Source organism: Odocoileus virginianus, chromosome 17 (genome assembly GCF_023699985.2).
Source record: "Odocoileus virginianus isolate 20LAN1187 ecotype Illinois chromosome 17, Ovbor_1.2, whole genome shotgun sequence".
Classification (NCBI taxonomy): Eukaryota; Metazoa; Chordata; class Mammalia; order Artiodactyla; family Cervidae; genus Odocoileus; species Odocoileus virginianus.
The window spans coordinates 46,286,188-46,309,324 of record NC_069690.1 but is presented as its reverse complement, the minus strand read 5'-3'; the positions used below and the strand labels follow the sequence as shown (position 1 = coordinate 46,309,324).

The 23,137-nt window shown below is 42.0% G+C and overlaps 1 protein-coding gene across 2 annotated transcripts in view; it reads right to left on the bottom strand.

Moving 5' to 3' along the window:
- Positions 1 to 23,137, bottom strand: part of RPTOR (regulatory associated protein of MTOR complex 1) — a 310,827-nt gene that overhangs the window by 156,487 nt on the left and 131,203 nt on the right. For both annotated transcript variants that reach the window (XM_020875726.2, XM_020875727.2), the window contains exon 5: positions 13,376 to 13,522. In XM_020875726.2, the coding sequence (XP_020731385.1) occupies positions 13,376 to 13,522 (147 nt within the window). The remainder of the gene's footprint in view (positions 1 to 13,375; positions 13,523 to 23,137) is intronic.

Below are 23,137 nucleotides of genomic sequence, written 5' to 3'. Positions count from 1 at the left end.
GACTAAGCCAGAAATGTGGAAGGGATTATTGACTGAGGTTTAAGGCTGAGGGGTTCCAGGCCAAGTCCCCCAAAAAGATCGGATCCTCGCCTGGAGATGATCGCTAGCTCCAGCTCCAAATCACTCGTTATTCAAGGACTCTTGGGTTATAAAGGCCGGGGGTGGGGAAGCTCCATGAAGACCACGTGCTGGGATTTCAGGTGACGATGGCGCTGAGGCGGGCAGATGGGGCAAGAAAGTGCAATTTTTCATCTCTGAGGGCTACTTGCTTGTTTCCCAAGTTGAAAAGAACGTTTATGCTTCTCAGGTTTTGCTCCCTACTAAGAATCCCCTCTGCATGCTTGTTTCTTTCACATTTGCTATTTCATTTGATTTTTACAACATTCCCCCATGCGGTAAGTTTTCTTTCCATTTTAAAAGATCTTCTACAATGAGGAAACTGAGATCCCAAGAAATGACGGGAACTGCCAGTCACTGGGCAAGTTCTGGTCATGAGTGGGGAGGCTGGTCCTGAGCTGAAGTTTCCCTTCCCTCACCCCATCGGGGCCTCCTGCACCCACGCCACCCCTGTGACACTGACACACGTGCTCTGCAGGAGCCGGGCCTAACAGCACGTTCAGGTGCACTTGCTAAGTTACACACACAGAGCTGTGCTCACTCATGTATCCCTACCACAGATTATGACATGTAAAGTGTTATCATTATTAATGCTGATAAAACCTTGTTTAATTTCTCAAATGGAAGGCAGTAAAAGTTGTATTGCTATTAATAACCCCTTCTACTCTAGGAATAGCAAGCCCAGAATACACATCAAATTTTAGTATACTTAATACAAAATAAAAATGGCAATTTCTCAAGGAATGGGTTTTTTTTTAATATTGTGGCAAAATACACACAATATAAAACATACCATCTTATCCATTTTGTTTGTATGGTCAGTGGCACTAGGTACAACTCACATCGTACAACCATTACCAGAGAGGGTTTTTTAAAGCACAGAGAAAAGGAAAGGCAGAATCACGTTTAATCTTCTCCTTGGCTCCGGCGCTACGATCTAAAATAGCACCAGTGAAGCAACCTGCTCCACACAGGAAATTAGTTTCCAGGTCTGCCGTGACAACCCGCTAGGAAGGATGACGGGTCTGGGTGCCGTGTGGGTCTGCAGCTCATCAGACCTGAGTCACGCGGAAAGACGTGGAGGCTGCAGATGTGTCAGAGTCAGGGGAGGCTGCCGGAAGTGCCCCACTCGCGTGCTCTGTGGAAGCATGTCCTCCCTGGTCCAGGAGGGAGGATGACATTGACGATGGGTCAGGCTCCGGAAGGGGAACGGAGGGCACAGCTCTGAACAGTGAAAGGGGCACTGGGGAGGTGGCCTGACACTGAAGCCGACACACACGCATCTCGTGAGCATTACCACTAACAGGCACAGATGAGACAACCACAGGAAACCACTTAGGAAGAAAGAGTTGTTTATGTAAAAGCTAGATTCAATATTCTCAAATGCTGTCATGCTAGTTTCAACTTCTCCGTCCACAGTAAATTTACTTTCTGAGAACCGAGGAGCAGGTCCACTGGCCACAGCCCCCAAATGCTGCAGGCCTTCCACCTTCACTGTTGCCTGTCACTGAGCTTCTGCAGACTCAGGCTCTCAGAAGTGAGGCAGTCTGTCACACCAAGGCCACCTTTCTCCCAAGACACAGGGCCCCAAGTGGAGACGAGGGTGCTCGGTGGGCCTCAGGGGACTTCGGAAGGGGCCAGGAGGTCCGTGCCCTGTCCCCTGTGGTAGCAGTGCTCCGATGCTCCGACAGAGCCAGGCGGTGCTGTCGGGCAGCAAGTCCGCTCAGTGCCTCTGTGTTAGACCTGCCTCAGGCTGCACCTCGTGGTCCACAGGCACTTGGCCCAGAGCCTTGCAAAGTACCTGAGGCAGAGGAGGCCCAGGAGACGGGGAGATGATGCAGAAACATCTTCATCCCAAGTCCATTGGAAACTAAACTTCCCAATTCAAAATAGTCATTGATAGAAACCTTGATTTCCTAAACAAGCTCCTTCAAGTATGCTGGTGTATAAACTGGCAGAAGGCACTAAGTGTGGCTGCAGATAATCTGAAGTATAGTAACACACAGTAATAGTCCCCCAAGGACTCATATCAGACCTGTTGTCACCACTAGGCACTCAGAAGGCAGATGAGAGCTCTGCACTGGGGTTAATTAGAATCAGTAACATTTTTAAAAAATGACATTCAAAACAAAGGATTCCACCAACGATTCATTTTTTCAAGCTGCTAACCCAGGAATACAACAAACAAACAAAAACAAATTATTTTAACAGGTGAGCTATTTTTCGTTTATTGTTTCGGTTTTGTATTTATCTAAGATATTGACCTTTTAACTGAAATTCGTCTTTGGAATAATAAATAGCCTGCATGTAAAGCTAACTACTAGTGATTCAGAGAACTTTTCAAAGGCACCCAAGCAAAGAAGCTGGTCCAGCTGGGAGCTGCCACTCACCCTGCAGGGCACACCTCAGACATACTTGTACTCAAAGGGGCTTCTCCTGGGGAACCCAGAGGCTCAAACACCAAGAGAACTTTCTTCGTTAAAAGCTCACTAGAGCCTTCTGGAGGATTTGGGAAGGATCCAGAAAAACTCTCAATGCGATACACAGCAACCAGATCCAAGAGCGACATCTGCTACCTCTTCCACACGTGTGGATAATGTAGTGCTCGTGCGCTCAGAGCTCATGGGAAGGCTGGCCAAGTGGCTCACACAAGGCCTGGAATTACTCACTCCAGAAGCACGGCTGGCGGGGCTGGGGGTCGCCAGGGGAGCACCTAAATCTCTCATTTCCTAAATAAACCTCTGCCATCATGCTGCTTCTTTTCTCCATATACACGTATATACACGTTAAGAGACAACTTGATAAAGAGATGAAGGCACCAATAATTTCGGAGGCGTCTTTAACAAGCAGCTTTCTGAAAATAACATCTACTTGGTAATAATTCCAGTTCTAGCTTAAAACAACTTTTATTCTCAACTCAGTAACACCTACTTACAGTGGACATTTTGTGAAGTTCAGAGAGAGATTAAGATCTGTAAACAGATCAGGTATTGCTTGCCCAAATCATTTCAAAGCTATTAATGGAGCATCTATCACACACCAGATACTGTACTAAAACTAGCAGATAAAAAGTGGAAGTAGTAATTTTTAATGCATAATTTATGTAATTCTCCATGTGTGTGTGTAGTCAGTCACTTAGTCGTGTCTGACTCTTTGCAGGCCCACAGACTGTAGTCCATCAGGCTCCTCTGTCCATGGAACTTTCCAGGCAAGAATCCTGCTCCAGGTTGCCATTTTCTATTTCAAAGGCTCTTCCTGACCCAGGGATCGAACCCACATCTCTTGCATCTCCTGCACTGGCAGACGGATTCTTTACTACTAGCACCACCTGCAAAGCCTCAATTCTATAAATATCAAATATTAAATAGTATTAATAATTTAAAAACAAGTTGCTGGAAACTGAAATTTAGGTCAAGAGAGCAGAGGGAGTCACTCTGTTGCAAGAAGACTTGTTACAATAACAGGGAAACCCCCAATGTTCCCCACAAAGGGCAGCTAAAGAACCTGCTTCACGGCAATAGTCTGTCATGATTATCCTGAGAGCCTACCTAAATGGACCGTCCACTGTTTTAAAGCCATTTCATTGTTAGCAATCAGTTTCTAAAATGCTCTATAATTATTCTATAATTCAACAAAGATGTTTAATTAGAAATTACAATGAAATTTCTCCCCAATTAACTCTTAGATAAGCAACTAAAAAGAAGGTAACTCAAAAATTCTCCGATCCTTTAAATCACAAAGAGAATTTACATTTGGGGGTTACTGTGAATGATGCTATGAACATCTGTGTACAGGTTTTTGTGTGGACTCACGTTTTCAAGTCTCCAGGGTACAAACCTACGAATGGAACTACTGGGTCATCTACAGCTCCAGGTTTAACATTTGAGGAACTGCCAAACTGTTTTCCAAAGTGGCTGCACCATTTTACCTTACTTACCCATCTTAATGAGGTGCTATGGTCTGAATGTGCATGTTCCCCCCAAATTCATATGCTGAAATCCTAACCCCCAAAGGTGACAGTGCTAAGAAGGTGGGACCTTTGGGAGATGATTAATTTATGAGGGTGAAGCCCTCCTGAATGAGGTTAGTGTCCTTACAAAAAAGCAATCTGAGAGCTCCCTGACCCCTTCCACCATATGAGGACACAGCAAGAAGGCCTGGCCGTGAACTAGGAAAAGGGCCCTCACCTGATCAAGCTGCACCATGATCTTGGTCTGTCCAATCTCCAGAACTGTGAGAAATCAAAAATCTGTTGTTTAGAAGCTACCCAGTCTGTAGTATTTTGTTGCAGAAGCCCAAACGGACTAGGACAGGTAGTAATTTAAGTTTATTCATTTGATACTTTTCCTATTTTCTAACATAAAGATCTAGTGCTATAAACTTCCCTTTCAATTGTTTTCACTGTATCTTATCAATGCTGACAGGTTGTACATTTATTTTCTTTTTTTATGTTTAATTGAAATATAGTTGACATACGGCGCTGTGTTAATTTCTGCTGTACAGTGATTCAGTTATACATACACATGTACACACACACATTCTTTTTCTTATATTCTTTTCCACTATGGCTTATCATAGCATACTGAGTATAGTTCCCTGTGCTACACAGCAGGATCCTGTTTATCCGTTCTATATATAATAGCTTGCATCTGCTAACACCAACCTCCCCCTTGGGAACCACAAGTCTGTCTTCTATGTCCATGAGTCTGTTTCTGTTTCACAGATAGGTTCATCTGTGTCACTTTTTAGAATCCACATACACATAAGTGATATCATATGGTATTTGTCTTTCTTTTTCTGATTTACTTCACTTAGTATGATAATCTCTAGTTGGAACCATGCTGCTATAAACGGCATTATTTCCTTCTTTTTATGGCTGAGTAATATTCTATTGTAAATATACCACATCTTTATTCATTCATCTGTCAATAAACATTCAGGCTGCTTCTGTGTCTTGGCTATTGTAAATGGTGCTGTTTTGAACATAGGGATGCATGTGTCTTTCTAAGAGTTTTTCTGGATGTGTGTCCAGGAGTGGGATTGCTGGATCATATGGTAATTTAATTCTATTTTTAGTTTTCTAACATATATTCATTTTCACTCAGTTAATGTATTTTCTTTTATTTCCCTTGAGATTTTTAACCTGTCAATTATAGGTTAATTTTTTTTTTTTTCTGATATTTTTCTGTTGTCTATCTACCACTGACTTCTAGTTGATTTTACTATGGTCAAAGAGCAGGCCTGCATGATTTCCATTATTTAAAATATGTTGAGGTTTGCTTTATGACCCAGGATCTATCTTGATGGATGCTTCACGGACACTTGTGTATCTTGCTGCTGCCGTTGGAGTGTTCAGTCAGTGTCAATTAGAGCTCTGTGACTGACATTCAACAGACAGGACTGTGCCTTCTGTTTTTTCCCCTTGCAAAAGTCTTACTATACAATGTTGAAGAGGAATCATGAGAATTAACACCTTTTCCTCGCTTCTGACCCCAATGTTAAGGAAAATCACTTACCCTCTTGTCCCTCCCCTCAAATGGGCTGGTAACTTCCCGCCTGCCCTTCTCCCCGTGCATGGCTCTGTGATCATCCAGCTGAGGACTGCCCCTTTTCTGGCTGCCACCAGGAGCACCATGGCCTGTGCCACCACAGATCCTTCGAGAGAGAACATCCCGCCTTTAACTCCATGGCCTCCAGCTGACAGAGGGGGCCCTCCTGTGATAGCAAGTCAGGCCATGCAGATGAGTCCTGCCAGGAACCACAGCACCCTGCACCCATATCCCAGAGTGTTGGTCATGATCTGTGGTCCAAAATATTAAGTGATTTCTGGCATGTTTTAAAATAAGACGAAATTAGGAAAAAGCATTAAACATAAAACTTAACTTGGAGAAACTCCCAGTTTTACGATAGCTGCAATAATATACTATATTCATGGATTGGGTTAATAATTTTTCTTTTATTTCTTTTTACATTTCATACAAATCAAAGATTAAACATATTCAGTGAACCATAGATATATCTAAGGAAGATAACTAAAGGTAGCTTATTTAAATGTATATTTATTTATCAGACCAAATCTGGAAATGTTTCCTAAGCAGCTACTTCATATGAAGATTTCTTGACAGGTTTACATAATAGGTTTGATAAATACAGCAGACAACATCAATAGAAGAAGATACTATAAGACAATGCATAATTATTTTGTCAAATTAATTGCATAGAAATTGGCTTTATGAGGTCTTCGGAGAAAGATTTCAGGCACAGGGAAGTAGAATTTTAGTTACACTCTTAAAGTTGACTGTATTAATGATACACTTTGCTTGTCTGTGGATTTCACTTAATACCACCAGTAGTAAGGATTTCTGAATTTCTTATGCAGAGAAATTACTTTTCTTTCACCCAGAGTCTTCAAATTCCAGGACTAGGAACAGTACAAGGTGCCAAGAGAAAAGAACTGCAGGTTCCCATAAAAATCATAAAAGGTAAGGTGCACAGGAGCTGAGTCTGGAGACAGCTTACATATGTTCTGTTGCCCAGGCTGACTGGACTAAATGTAAAAGTGCTCTGCAAACTAGGAAAGGTCATACAAATAAAAGCAGGTAGGTAGTGTCCCTCAGCTAAGGCCTCCAGGTGCACTGGCCTCCCCTGGTGGTGCCTTTCCACCTTGCATGGCCTCCTCTCGTCCCAGTTCTCAGTGGCAGTAAGGGTCCTGATCTTCGAGAGGCTGCTTTTCTTATCATTGCTTTTCTGTGACCCTCTCCAATTTCTGGTTAGCAAGCCAGCTCCTGGCACCCTAGGAGGCCCACCCTCCTCCTCCACTCATCATTTCCATAATGGCTTCATCTTCTCCAGCGAGGGGCTGCGGGTGGCTGTGTGGAGCCCAATGGAAGGAGCTTCTGCTGTATCTGCTTACAGGTTAACCCCCACTCACTCTCCTATAAAAAGTGGAAATGGCAGCGTTTTTTCTTAATTTACAAATGTGGAGGGGGGAGTGTTTCAACTAGATAATAGGTTTCTTACCAATATTTGTTTTGAAAATGTTCACTACTAAGAATTCTCACAGCTTACTATACATAGAATATAAGATACAGAAGGGTGAACTGGACCAGCCTTTATCTCAAAAAGGACCTGTCCTGGGTGTGTGTGGAGAAGCAAATGGGGGAGGCACTTCACTGCTGAAGCCTGAGGTGGTGCAGGGGTAAGACAGGGCTCACCTGAAGACCTGCCATCAGGACTGCCTTCTGCTCACCCATGTCCTAAAGCCAGGCGTCCTGCAACCACCCCGCCCTAGGAAGCACCTGGAGGTGCTCTTCTCTAAAGAGAGTTACTGATGTGTCTGGGGGAAGCTAGGGTGGCTAGTGTAGTCACCGGCTCCCAGAGAAAGAATGCTCTCTGGACTGTGGGCAAGGGTGCTCCAGGATAGCCAGCTCCCACCAGGGCACACAGCAACAGTGGGTAGCCTCCCTTCATTCTTAAACATGTGCTGTGCCCCGCCACGGCACACAGCAACAGTGGGTAGCCTCCCTTCATTCTTAAATATGAGAAGCAACACGGAATCATCATAAGCCTTCCGTAGAAAGGAGAACAATCCAAATAACCCATAAGAGATAAATTTATACTGGAGGAAATGGAGGTAACTTAGAAAAGGGAACATCTTTTTAAAGTCCATAAATTAAAATTTAAAGAGAAAATAAATAAGGTTATCACATCAAAGACCTCCTCTTTCCCGACTACCTACAAATGATAATTATGAAGCTATAGAAGAGAAAGAATGGGAGACATAAAAAAACTTGTAACGTGAAAGCTAGCAATGGACAAGCCTGAGCTCCCTGTAGAGTTAGCATGGTGGACCTCTGCTCTGTAGCGTGAACATCCCGACTGCAAGTCCATGCAGAATGCTCACAAATTCACACACACAAGCTCCATTTAGTAAGCAGTCATCAAGACATATTCCTTTCTACAGATAATCTTAGAATTAACCTGTGACACTCAAAAATCACAGACAGACATTGTAATACTACAAATATTAACCTTAATGCAGAGTCAACTTCTATTTCAAATTCCACAGACATCCACACAATGTGCTGTCTACAACACTAGCAAAGAAATCACAAGGTTTCAAAATACAGATTCTCTAGTTCTATGGGATACACATTTAACATTTTTTGAAGAAACCTGAAGATTTTGATGTTAGACATTTTTGTCACTATTAGTTTAAATACCTGACATAAAATTTAGTCACAGTGATGACTACATGAAGATAATGTCATATATCAGTATGAACAGAGGGTTTCAAGTGAGTATTTAAGTCACTGTGAATTCAGTGATGCTGCAGGATCACACCTGTTTCTATGAAAATGAGTGTCCACTGGACAAGGTGCTTCTGCTGGAGCCAGCAGAAGCAGGTCACACAAAGAAGTTAACCAAACATTGGATCAAAACATGATTCTCAGTACTTCCCTGGTGGCCCCGTGGTTAAGATTCCACGCTTCCTCTGCAGGGCACAAGGGTTCAACACCTGCTTAGGAAACTAAGATTCTGCATGCCACGAGGTGTGGCCAAACAAAACAAAAACAAAACATGATTCGCTCGGAGGTATTGTGAGACAAGCCTTGCCAAGTGTGAACAGGCAGTAAGAGGAGTGAATGATGCCACCACAGTAATGGCCTGAGCCTCGATAACAGAACCCCCAACCAAAGTGTGTCAACTGTCCTTGGGGGAAGATATCGTCCCACCACTGCTATGGCTGCCACCAAGAAACTGTCTGGGCTCCCGTCCCACACCAGTGAGGACGGTCATGCTCAGGATCAAGTCTTACAGGGACATAGCGCAGCCCCATCAATCTCTGTAAAAGAAGGGCACTCTTTTTCTCACCACCAGACATCAACTCACCTCTCTGACTCCACAGAAAGAGAGAGAAAGGCCAAGACTTGACCCCTGTTTCACTGTGGTCTTCAGTGAAGAGAAGGTTCGTAACGCTCACGGGAGGTATCTACTGGGAGCAGAACTAATGAATGAAAAAACTTAATAAAGACCATTTCAAAGAGAATCCATTTTAAGATTTAGTCTCCTCTTAGAGCTACAAAGATTTTATATCCAAGATAAAAGTTGTTGCCAAAAACAACCTGGATTCTCTCTCTGTCAACGTGTACACTGTGTATACATGGTGGATATAAATACTCCTCTGGCTTTATCATGAATGGAGGTAGACGGACCTCTGGACTCTTGTGATGGCTACAACAAGGTCACCAGGCAGACTTCTCAAGTACACCCTCACCTACCATAAGAAGTAAGGGTGAGACTGTTCAGTGAAAACAGTCTAAACTCCACACCCATACTGTCCACGATGAGTGTGACAGAATGAAGACAACAGCCATGCCATATGGGGGGTGGGGTAGGAGGACTGTATATGACCCAGCTTTAGCCAATGAGATTCAGCAGAGGTCTCACTTGCTTTCTTAACAAAGAGACAGATGTGAGGGCTCTGCCCTTTCCCCTCCTCATCTAGCCTCAAAATGGAAGAACGTGCTGTAAGCATCAGGATAAAACATCAGAGTGGAAAGACTGAAAAACAGCCTGGTTCCCTGATGGTACTGCTGAATAATTAAATCATTTGCCTCAGAGATCCTAGTGAAAATGACAAATTGTGACTTGTTTAGAAAGCAGAAGTGAGATTTTTCTTACAGCTAAAAGCAGCCCAAAGGCAAGTGCTTAAAGTCTGAGAAAGATTACTCCTATACATCCTTTCTTAGTTTGCTACTTGAGGATTTGCCCTAGCAGAACAAAGGAGAAAACTGAGGAGAAAAGAGACAGAGGTGGAATCTAGGCAACAGTGGATTCACCCAGGAGAGCAATAAGGAGAACTCTCAGGAAGACGGTTTTGGAGCATGCCTGTCTAGAACAGCCGATGAAGCAGGTGGTAGAAAGCTGGAGAAGAAGAAACTTTGGGAAGGGGCATATTTTGAGATTCAACGCTACCCATACAAATTTGGGAACTGTGGAAATGCTAAAGATCTAATCAAGAAGAAAGACAATCTCCAGGAAATCAAAGAAACAAACATCTGTTGTAAAAATGGAAAGCACAGCACCCTAGTTAGCCATTCAATGAACAGTATTTACATGGTCATAATCAGGGAGCTGAAGTTTAAGATTTGTCATTTTTTAGGCATACCTTCTTAGTATATGTATTCATGGGGAGTTAATTATGGTCAGAGACTAGAGAATAATCAAAAGTACAGATGACAGAGGTTAGGAAGGTCCAGAGGTAAAAGAAAGTCCAAAGAAGCTAAGAACCTATTAATAAAACCAGAAGATAGGACTGATTACTGACAAAACTATTATAGAAATAAAAACATAAGCATATGATTTCAAACTGCAAAGATTAGAAAGTATAGGGAATCCAAATATAGAGACACAACTCAATGACATTGGGGAAATAGGAGGGGGTAGTCAGTGACCCACTCTCTTCAATTTCTCTTTAGAACTAACAATTTACAATGTACTAATGTGACTTAAAACTATGGGGTAACATGTCTCTTTACTATCTAAGTTCTATATAATTTCTCCAATTGTTTAAATAGAATTTACCCATAGCAGTTCTGTTTTTGGTTTATATGGTAGCAGAAAGCCCAGAGATAACCTGGACATTATGAATCAAGAAGCAGTAGTATAAGCATATTATTTGCATTTATAGAGATACTCATAGAGGAACTAGAAATATAAACAGTTCAAATAGGTTCCCTATAATAGCAGAGTCTTGGCCAAAGAGGTGTGGGGCCAGGGACTATTTCATTCACCATAAGCTCTCAGTATTATTTAATTTTAAAAATCATGGCATATACTAATTTAGTAAAAATAAAAACATGTATCTTAAAAAAAGAAACACTGAAAGCAAAGAAAACTGAAGCAATATACAAAGCAATATGACACAACGAAAAATGTAGAGAACGTGACTGAGTGACAGGCACTTTCCTGGCTCTGCTGAAGTCTCTATTGTGTGCAGTAATTTATGCTGCCCTTTCACAGAGGAGTCTGCTGCTTCACCTGCAGTTTTCCTTTGAGATGGAAGTCTGCAATAAGTAAACCTCCTGCTCCCAGCATGAGCACTGTGCTCTGGAGAACATGAAAGCTGATAATCATCTCTTAAAATTTATGTCACTCATATATGTTGTTAATGTTTACTACTTGGAGGCTTTCTGGTCCAGGTAACTATTTTCTTGCATTATATTTAATCATTTTTACCCTCTTTATTTTTTAAACTCTGGCAAAAACCATTTTACCTGCCAACTTCTTTCAGTTTCATGTCATCAGCTACCCAATAAAACTGTTCAAATGTATCATAAATTTACAAAGAATCTGGCCAACTGGAGACAGGGAAAGAATATTTTAAAAGAATAAACCTAAGAGGCCACACAGGATTGTGGTTTCTACAGCATATTTAAAAAAAAAAAAAAAATGACTAACATGAACATTAAGATATTAGCTGGAAGCCAATTTTATCATTTTAATTTCCGCTCTTTATGCAAGAGACCGGCTGAACAATAGCCAATAATAGTAACTGTAATGGAAAACCGAAAGACTTATCTACATTGTAATTAAGAAAAGAATGAAGATTAAAGTTGGAGCTAATTATAAAACATATGGTATAACTTTGCATTGCCATCTATTTGCCACTTCAGGTAACGTATTTTTCATTTACTCTCCTCCATGAGGAATTAGTCAATTAAACATTTCACCCCCTCCCCCTAAAAAGAAAAAGAGGCATGGAAAACTTTTTTTGTCATACTCAATGAAATGAACAGTTTCTCAGGCTGATTAATCCTTGGCAACACACAGAGAACACATACAGAACCAAGAGAGCAGATACACCAAGTGCTAGAGCATAAACATTTAGTTTCATGCCTGAGAGGGAAATGCTTGCCTTCTGCTGAGAGGGTGGGAGAGGGGCTGTATTTAGCATGTTTTAATTATCAAAGGATGATGTACTGGTCTTTCCTTAACCACCCTGAAGCTCATAAATTGGGAATAAATATCCAGCCAGATTCTTTGGAATTTTTATTTACATATTTTAAATTAAAAAAAAAATTTTTTTGCAATATTTATTACTTGATGTGAGGAAGAGCAATTACCTCTTGGTGTTTTGAGTTTTCAGCACTTGTAACATAACCTATCCCTTGGGTAAACAGAGATGGCATGCCTAAATGCAAGGTAAAAATTTAATGCTATAAAACTTGATCTTTCCCTTCCTTTATTCTAGAATGCAAATGATAATATTACTAATGATAACAACAATAATAACAACTGGTGGTGCTGGGTTTCATTTTCAAGAATAAACGGCAATTTAACAGTCACGCTGGCGCAAAGTTCTGCATAAGGGTAATTTATAAAATATTTATAAATTAACTATATGACATGTTAAATTCTACAGAATAGAACTTCAAATTTTATTTCTGATACTTTCAGCAATATCCTCAGATGAAACGCAAAAAACATAACAATACATTAAAATTGGAGAGGCCCAAAAGGGCTTGAGGAAACATGTTCTCAGGACCATTTCTTGTTCTGAATCGAGAATTTCCTGCACAGCAACCAGTTGGAATTCATAACCCCCTGGAGGCTGCAGGATATTTTATTCTCACTCTTGTGCAGGCCACGGGATGGAGGCCTCTTAATTGAAACTGCCTCTTCAATTTCTCTTTAGAACTCACTGTTATTCAAACATCAAATATTAATTAAAACAACCAAGTAAAACAGCTCTTCATGATCAGAGCACTACACTGGCTCTCCAGTTCTTTCAACAGAAGCCACCGATGGCAACTATTTTGGTTTGTTTTCTGTATTTAGCACAGTAGGGCTTTTTTTCCCCCCAACACCAAAGACAGAAAAAAAAGAGCAATAACCAACATGAGAGTGAAACTGAAGACTGTGCCCAGACACAGGCCCATTTCTCTGAAAATAAATGTGTCTGCTTTATTTTCACATTTATCTCGGAGGCAGAGCCCACTGGAGCACAAATCAACTCTATTAATGTTATCACTTAATTAAAATTTGTATTAAAAATGATGCTGGGTAAAGCAAAATGCAAAATAAGACCAAGAGCTTGTCTGGAGTCCCTCCCAAGTTCTTTGTCACGGACCTGACCATCTTACTCAGCACTCTGAGCACCACAGAGAGCCCACCGCACCTGAGAAGACAAAACCATTGAGGGGCTGACCCTCACCCCCAACTCCCACCCTGGGCGCCAATAAAAATGCCTCACCTCCAGCTCCTGCTCCCTCTGCAGGGCGAACTGCTTGAAGGACTTGACAATGAGGCCAGCATTGGAGCAGTCGTAGACGAATATGGAGGGGCTACCCATCCACGTCTGCAGGTCGTATATCGACAGAGGGATGTACTGAGTGTAGTTCTGGAAAAGAAAATAGCACATGTTTGTGACTCATACCTGGAGAACTCTGCCTGCTCACCAGGACCTGCACCTCCAAGAGGGTCCCATGCATGGAACCTGCTGCATATATTGCACACTGCAGTAGAACAGCAGTAGTATAAGCTCCCCACCATCTGCCCGTTTCAATCAGACAGAGGCGGGCAGTGGTCACAGTTCAACCCCAGCTGGAGCTCCTCTCCTCCCCCAGGAGCACACTGACTCCACTGAGGGATCTCCTCCCACGTGCCCCATCACGGCGCCTTCACACCCACCCTTCCTCTGCCACCCACCTGCAGGCAAACCACAGCCTTCTCCATAAAGCCCAAAGCTCTGTGTGCTACTCTGGTCCTGTTCACCATCTATTCCAAAGCTTCTCCAGGCTTCTGTAACAGAACCCACTCCTCACTCACAAAGTCAGCTCGGAAGAGCTGCCTAGGTCCTCAAATGTGCAGGGTTTCCCTGCGGTCCTCTTCATTTCAGTCCTACCCATAAGCACTTTATCCTCCAGATGATTTAAATCACACTGAAGGTGTACAAGTGGATTTGGCCCCATAAACTTTTTTCAAATCACAGAACAGTAAGATATTAACATGAATCTGCTAAATGAAATATTTTTCTGGACATGCTGTACTGTTCAGTACTTGAAACCACTCTAGCAATTACTGGTAAACATAGGAATGGTCCTCATCTCAGAAGAGAAATTATTAAAAACCACACTCAAAGGTAACATTTTTAAGCAATTCTTCTGCATAGAACACCCCACTTATTTACCGTTCCTTAGGCACTAATGGTTTAAGTGGTGTAACTCTGGCAGAAATCAATTCTATGCACTTACAGGAAAGGTGACAGTGCTCCCTCAAGGCTGAGCCACAAACAATGCCTCTGGTATTGCCAAGAGGATCATTTCTAATGCAACACAGAAAACGGGCAGAAGACTGGAAGACCAAACCAGGCCTGGAGAAGACTGCCATCAAGGTGATGGCAGAAGTTTTCTTGTTAAGCACACTCGTCACCAGCTGCAAGTCCCATCCCAGACAGGGGAGGATGTGCCGGCAGCACAGGTGTGGTGGGGGTGCAGGCATCTTCAGCACAAAGGGACCACCCTCTGCTTACACTGTGCCATTTTACCCTGCAAGATGCAGTCACCTGGGGTCTTGCTCACTGTCACTGCAGAAGGTTAGAGAACACTTGGACATGCTCTCTCTAAACAAACTCTCACGGAAGGGTTCTAAAGAAAGCAGTTCTTCCTAATGAACCTGTAAATGCAGCACCCAATCAAAATACCAGCAGGGGTTTCCTTTAACGGAATTTGACAAGTGATTCTAAAGTTAGTGCTAAAGAGACACATATAAGAATACCCCCTCAAAAACTGTGAAGAAAGAATAACCAGTGGGGACTCATGCTGGCAGATATTAAATACATTATAAATCTCTATTGTAATTACAGGATGCTATCAGGGAAGGAGAGACAAACAAATAAAACAGGAGGGAAAGCCTAGAAATAGACCCACAAATACAACTAACGGTGGTGGCATTTTACCTCAGTGAAGAAAGAATGAACAATTAAACAAGTGATTCTGTAAAATCTAACTGATCATTCAATATTGCCATCTGAGATTTCACACAGAAAATAATCAGGACAGATTTAAAAAATAAATAAAAAGCAGAATAACAGACTTAAAATTTTGTTTTGGTGTAAGACACTCATAAACATAGGAAAGAAAGAAAAATGTAACAGCATAAAAATTAAATAATTCTGGTAAAAGTGCATATCAAGGACAAGCAATTTAAGAATGAAGTAGGTACAACATATGTGACATAGGGTCTGTATTTAGGATGTGTGTATATACAAGCTTGTGCTGAAAATCAACAAAGACAAAACAATAGACAACAGGCATAAGCTGCACACAGGCAATTCACAGAAGAAACATGATGATCAACAATAACGAATGTTTCACTCTCTCGATTAATCATGGAAATGTGAATTACAATGAGAATCATCCATCTATCTACCTATCTTCATTCAGCAAACTGGAAAAAAAGATAAGAGATAAATAAAGCCCCATGTTGACAAGGATGTTCAACAGGGCCCCAGCTCGTCATTGCTGTAGTATAAATTTAGGAAGATTTTTTGGGAAGGTAATTTGGGTGGTTCTTAAAAAGTTTTTAATGTACATGCCTTTCACTTCTAGGTGTCCATCTTATAGAAATACTTGCATTTGTATGTACAGGGATCTCTGATACTTTCATTGGTAAAACCCTGTAAGCTGTCTACATGCTACTGTGGAAAAGACAACCTATTTTTTACCCTCTTCATCATCAACGAAAGTTTAGCTGAGTACTGTTCCCAGTTTCCTCTGCAGCTAAGTCTGATCTTGCAGCCCAATTCTGACCTATGGGACATGATCAGAAATGTCTCCAAATTATAAGTGCTGCCCTAATGCTCACCCCTTCCTCTTTCCCTTCCCGGGAAGAAACGCAAACATGCCAGGCCATCCACCTTTGACCGTCCAGGGGGACTGCAGAATGGTGTGATGGAAGGACTTGGGCCCGGTGTCATGAGACAATGCCACAGCAGGCCCAGATGGCCCAGAGGGACTGTCACAGACAACCTTGGATCCTAATATATCCAATATGAAGCGATCATTAAGCAAAAGGGGCCCATACTATGGAACATCATGCAAGGTTATTTATAGGCACTGACATGGAGAGATGTCAGAGGCTTGTAATGATTTTTTAAATGCAAGTATTAGAACCTTATATATAATATGATCCCATTTTGTGTGTAAAGCACCACATCCCCAGCATGTAAGTTGAATGGAATAAGAACTCAGCAGGCATGTGCTAAGGGAAAGGTCCTATAAATGGTGCTGAAAGAACATGGAACAGCTAAGGGCTGCTTTCTCTGACTCGGGAGGTGACAGGGGAGTTGGGGCTGGTAAGAAAGTGTCACATCTATTTCTTTTAAGACCTCTTTTCTCTTGGAACATTTTAGAATAGAAATTACTTGTATTTTTTAAAAGACAAAATGTACATAACTACTAAAAGGAGGGAGGAAAAGGGTAAGCTCTGGGGTTCACTATAATGTATGTTCATTAAGTGTTTCATAACCAGAAGGTATCACATGTTATCTGTATAAGTAAAAAGGCTTCAGCTAAGCCACAGTGAACAGAGCAGACATGAATCAGTGCCTCCCTGGACACAGCAGGGAGAGCGATCCTCTCCAGCCCTCTCCCCAGCAGCATCCCTCCCTTGCTGACATGCAGGTCCCACTGTTATTGGGGGGTGGGGGGCGTGGGGGGGTGGGATGTTGAAAAGGAACCCGTTAAGTGGGCAGGGACACCCCTACACTGAAAGGAGAAAGGATTTTAGCACCAGCCTAGGAAACCATCACATTTTTATATACCAGCCACACTCTGCTGTTTACCTGCTTCCCACAAGGTTCTAGCTCAGGGACAAGTGGCCACAGACGACTAGGGCAGTTCTGACCCCCTTCCTGCCACCCCTTCATCCCCATGACTGTCGGGAAAGGGTGATGCTGTCATCTTTGCTGCCTTCTAGGTACAGCCCCACAAGACCCAAAGACAGGGAAGAAGCACGAAATAAAATATATTTTAACATGTTGAGTTCTGAAGTCTGGCCTTTGTAACTAAAATGTAATGTTTATATTTCCCCAAAATCAAAAGTTACTTTTTAAATTTCTGAGATACAAAGGTAATTAATGGTGATTCACTAAAATAATGAAGTACTAACTCATCAGGAAACCTGTTAAGCATTTTCCCTTCCATTCCCTGTGCTTCTGGCTGCCCCTGAAATGGTTCAAGCGGAGTTGTCAGCCACTGAGCCCCACTGTAGGGCAGAACTGCCTCCATTCTCTAATGCTTGTCCAAGGGACAGCATGCAAGGAGCTTTCACAAGTGGTCTTCAGCCTCGTGATTTTTAGTTGTGAGAGGGGCTGGCACCCTAGGTTGTCCACGGGGATGCTTGGCCACAGAGAATGGCTTGGATCCATTCCTCCAAACAGATGGGCTGCGTGGTGGGTGCAGCCTCTGGAATGCCAGTTGAGGAGAAAAGGGCCTTTGTAGCTGAGGTGGAGGCACCCAGCACTGTGGGCGTTTGGGGCTGGTCACTTGGTGTGGGGCCCATCCCAGGCTCTGCCACGCCTGGCAGCATCCCCGGCCTCAACCCACTACCATCTAACAGCACTTACCCCTCTCTGCCTGTCATGATGACCAAAAGGTTTCTGGCGGCGGCGGTGGTAGTTTAGTTGCTAAGTTGTTTCCAACTTCTGTGACCCCGTGGACTGTAGCCCACCAGGCTCCTCCATCCATGGGATTTCCCAGGCAAGAATACTGGAGTGAGTTGCCATTTCCTTCTCCAGGGAATCTTCCCAACCCAGGAATCAAACCCACTTCTCCTCAGTTGCAGGCGGGTTCTTTACTGCTGAGCCGCCAGGGAAGCCACCAAAAGATCTCTGGACATTTAAATGTGCCCTGAGAGGGAGGAAAACCTCCCTTGAGGAGAACCTCTGCCTTTGAGGAGAGACAATTTCATTTAAAGCAGGAGGCGTATTCTGCAGTTTAGTAAGCCTGTAAAACTTGGAAGTCTGCGTCCCTGGAGGGATACAAAATCAACTCTATTAAACCGCATGGAGGAAAGTGGCCTTTGAGAACTAATCCTTATTAGAACATGAGCAGGTGGATCTCATTTCCCATCTCGGAAGGATCCTGGGGAGTCTGTCAAGCTTCAGGCCAGAATCACAGTTCTGCAAACCTGCAAAGGGCAGCCAGCAGGATGCTGGCTACAGCAAGTGAATGGAGGACAGAAACAACACTCAAACTGCAACTATTTCTATCCCATGCAATATCCCCATGTCTTCTAGGCTGAACCAACCTACACAAGTTGGAGAAGTCAAAGTCCCCCGCACCGAAGGCCACCTGGAACACTCCAGGGCCTTTCAGGCAATGGTTTAGTTTCTCCCCCACCAAAAACTACAAGTACAGAGAATTCCTAATCAAAGCATCTCTCCTTTTTCTTGAAAAACACATATCCAAGGCCATGTTTTCATTTCAAACAAAGAAAAAGAAATAGGTTTTAGATAATTTATTCATTACACTCCACTTTAGCTGTCAGGTTATATTAAACATCAAAAAAAAAAAAAAAAAAAAAGCCACATGCGTCATCAGCCTGTCATGGCAGCTGAGTCAACCACAGAGGCAGTGAGCGCCGAGCCCCCGGACAAGGGCTAGGAGGAGGCGCACTTTGTTCTCCAGGTAAAGCCAGCCACCTCCTAAGAAGTGGCTCTCCATCTCTGAGCAGATGCTAAGTTCAGACAGCCCCTAACTCCCAACAGTTCAACTCATGAGGTTTTGACTTTACACTGGGGCAAAGTGACATCCATACAGTAGAAACTATACTTTGAATGTCGATTTTTTTCTGGGATAGTGACATGCACTCCTCGATGCTGGGCAGTGGCAGTGAGCACACCTCCCAGTTAGCCCATGATCAGGAGGGTGAACAACCGATACACTTACAATTACCCGGGACACAAACAACCCTTCTGTTGGCTGATGGATTCTTTATCACTGAGTCACCTGGGAAGCCCTAGGTTAGGTGCAGCAAATGCATTTTCAGCTTTTGGTATTTCCAAGTATGATGGGCTTATGGGACATAACCCCACCGTAACACTGAGGAAGGTCTGTACATCTGCCAAAAAACTCAAAATGTGAGTCAGAAGTCTTAGTCAGCGTAAAATGGCATCCACCTAAGGGTTTTTTGGTAAAGTCCCCAAGGGTGCATATTTCCTCTGACCTCACAGACAGGAAGCACAGGCGCATCTGGATGTGTCACCCTGGCTTTCTCTGGATGGTAAAGGCATATGCATGTGGCTATTCTCCAAGGAGAGCAGGGGAGCATGCGTTAGCGGAAGATTCATCTTCCTTCTGAAGGAACCAGCAGCGGGAGGTGATGGCCCAGAGATGCTAGGTATGGGGCAGTGGCACTTGTGAATCCACAGTTTGAAACACAAGCAAACTCCTTAAAACCCTTAAGGCTGAAGGTTTATTGGTTTTGTTGATACTTTCTCTGCCTTTCCTTTATTGTTCTTTAGTCATTAAGTTGTGTCCAACTCTTTTTGACCCCATGGACTAAAGCCTGCCAGGCTCCTCTATCTGTGGGATTTCCCAGGAAAAAATATTGGAATGGGTTGCCATTTCCTTCTCCAGGGGATCTTCCTGACCCAGAGATTGAACCTGCATCTCCTGCATTGGCAGGTGGAATCTTTACCACTAAGCCACCAAGGAAGCCCTCTTTCCTTTATTCAGTCAAGGTCAGTTCAGTTGCTCAGTCGTGTCTGACTCTTTGCGGCCCCATGAATCACAGCTTGCCGGTCCTCCCTGTCTATCACCAACTCCCGGAGCCCACTCAAACTCATGTCCATCAAGTCTGTGATGCCATCCAACCATCTCATCCTCTGTCATCCCCTTCTCCTCCTGTCCCCAATCCCTCCCAGCATCAGGGTCTTTTCCAATGAGTCAACTCTTTGCATGAGGTGGCCAAAGTACTGGAGTTTCAGCCTCAGCATCAGTCCTTCCAATGAACGACCAGGACTGATCTCCTTTAGGATGGACTGGCTGGATCTCCTTGTAGTCCAAGGGACTCTCAAAGAGTCTTCTCCAACACCACAGTTCAAAAGCAATTCTTCAGTGCTCAGCTTTCTTTATAGTCCAACTCTCACATCCATACATGACCACTGGAAATTCCACAGCCTTGACCAGATGGACCTTTGTTGGCAAAGTAATGTCTCTGCTCTTTAATATGCTGTCTAGGTTGGTCATAACTTTCCTTCCAAGGAGTAAGCATCTTTTAATTTCATGGCTGCAGTCACCATCTGCAGTGATTTTGGAGCCCAGAAAAATAAAGTCTGACACTGCTTCCACTGTTTCCCCATCTGTTTCCCATGAAGTGATGGGACCAGATTCCATGATCTTAGTTTTCTGAATGTTGAGCTTTAAGCCAACTTTTTCACTCTCCTCTTTCACTTTCATCAAGAGGCTCTTTAGTTCTTCTTCACTTTCTGCCATAAGGGTGGTGTCATCTGCATATCTGAGGTTATTGATATTTCTCCCGGCAATCTTGATTCCACCTTGTGCTTCTTCCAGCCCAGCATTTCTCATAATGTACTCTGCATATAAGTTAAATAAGCAGGGTGACAATATACAGCCTTGACGTACTCCTTTCCCTATTTGGAACCAGTCTGTTGTTTCATGTCCAGTTTTAACTGCTGCTTCCTGACCTGTATATAGGTTTCTCAAGAGGTGGGTCAGATGGTCTGGTATTGCCCTCTCTTTCAGAATTTTCCAGAGTTTATTGTGATTCACACAGTCAAAGGCTTTGACATAGTCAATAAAGCAGAAATAGACGTTTTTCTGGAACTCTCTTGCTTTTTTGATGATCCAGCGGATGTTGGCAATTTGATCTCTGGTTCCTCTGCCTTTTCTAAAACCAGCTTGAAAATCTGGAAGTTCAGCTCAATAATTGTTTACCTAATGAGTAATTTTAAATAAATGTTATTTAAATATGTATTTTAAAATGTTGTTTAAGAATGTATTGGTTTGGAAAGACTGCACACCACTATCAGATATCTCTTATTCTGGTTTAGTATATAGTTCATTACTGAGTCTGTTGAAAGATGGATCATAAAGGTTTTTAAATGTGCTATTATCAAAAGGATTTATTTATGATTTTTTTCAATCAATATTTGTGCCAGACCACATTTAACATTTATTACAATTGTTACTTTATCAATATTGAGAGTACAGCAGTCCCCCTCCTTGAAAAAAGATGGTAATTTTACTGTAAATTTGATCTTTCTAGCATCTTTGTTTATGTTTGCAATGGCTGAAGACCATCAGAAAAAATTCTATTTCTTTAGAAGAGTTAGCAAACTTTGGATGATCTCTTTAGAAGAGCTTTATAAAGTTTTTTTTTTTAATACTATTTTCTTGATGCTGAGACGTAAAACTTTAGACCATATCTTAACTGATTTCTCAGATATTCTCTATTTGAAAACCAGATTTATGGAGGAAGAGTTCTCAAATGAATGTGCATTAGGATGGCCTAGAGGGCTCATTAAAATGCAGATCTCTGGGTCCCTCCCTGGAATAGGCTTCCCTAAGTCTTCAGTAGGGTTTGATAATCTGCATGTATCATAAACTCCAAGAATATTGCTGCTACTATAGTTTAAGAAACTCTGGTGTAGAGAGTGCAAATGCTGGGGCAAACAGAGAACATTCACTTTCCAGTTTGAGTGTTACCTGTTTTTCCTATGGATCACGGAGAACACTTCCTTTTTTCCACCCATGACTTAACATTTTATGTGTAATGATCAGGAAACACTTTGCTGATGATTCTTATATAAAAATATCCATTCATCCATGAGTTGACATGTAAGAAGGGTTTTAACTACAAATTCAATTTCTTTCATTGATCTAGAGCTATTTAGATTTTTGACCTCATTTTGGGTCACTTTTGGAAAGCTGTATTTTAAAAGGCATTTTCCATCTAAGTTGTTCAATGTATTGGTATAAAATTATTAACATTTTCTTATCTTTTCAATGTCTATAGAATATGTGGCGATATCTTTCATTCCTAAATGTTGTCTTTTCTCTTTTTTTCTTGCTATGTAGACTTGTTAACTTACAGACGTTTTCCAAAACCAAAACTTTAGCTCTGTTAACTTTCTGTACCACCTGGTCTCCATTTTACTGATTTGTGCCCTTAATTATTTCTTCCTTCTACTTCCTTTGAGTTTCAATTGCTCAACATTTTCCAGTTTAAGGTAGACATTTATATTTTTAAGTCTTTCTTTCTGTATAAGAATTTAATAAGGCTATACATTTTTATATAAGCACTGCTGTAGCTGTATCCCACAAGTTTTGACAAGTCATCTTTTCATTACTGTTTAGTCTGAATTATTTTCATTTTCCCCTGTCATACCTTTTTTGATACATGTATTACTGAATTTCAAAATATTGAGGATTTTCCAGGTAGCATACAATTTCAGAGTCTGTGGTCGAAGAACAGACTCTGTATGATTTCAGCTCTTCAAACTTGATTGAGACATTTATTTTTGTAAGGCAGCACAGGCCTTTCTCGTGTTCTATAGGCATTGGGTGTAGGGTTCTGTTAACTGAATCAGAGCAATTGATGGTCTTTTAAGTGATTTTTTTTAAATTAGAAAAATATACCATGTCTGAAGTTTTCTTTGTGAGAAAGTTTTTAATTATCAATTTTAATATTGGTTTTAACCTATCAATTACTGCCAGATTGTTACTCAAATATTGGATATGTTTCTTTCTCTAATTGGTCCTGACAATCTTGCTTTATGTATCTTAAACTCTATTAGCTATCTATGCATTCAGGATAGTTATATCTTCCTGATGGCCTGACTTGTCTGTTGCAATGTCTCTCTTCTTCTCTGGCAAAACTGCTTGTCTCAAAGTCTATTTTCTTATTAGTAATACAGCCACTTTGGCTCTCTTTCAGCTAGTCTTCTGTGATACACCTTTTTATATTCAAGCATCTCTCAGGACTTCCC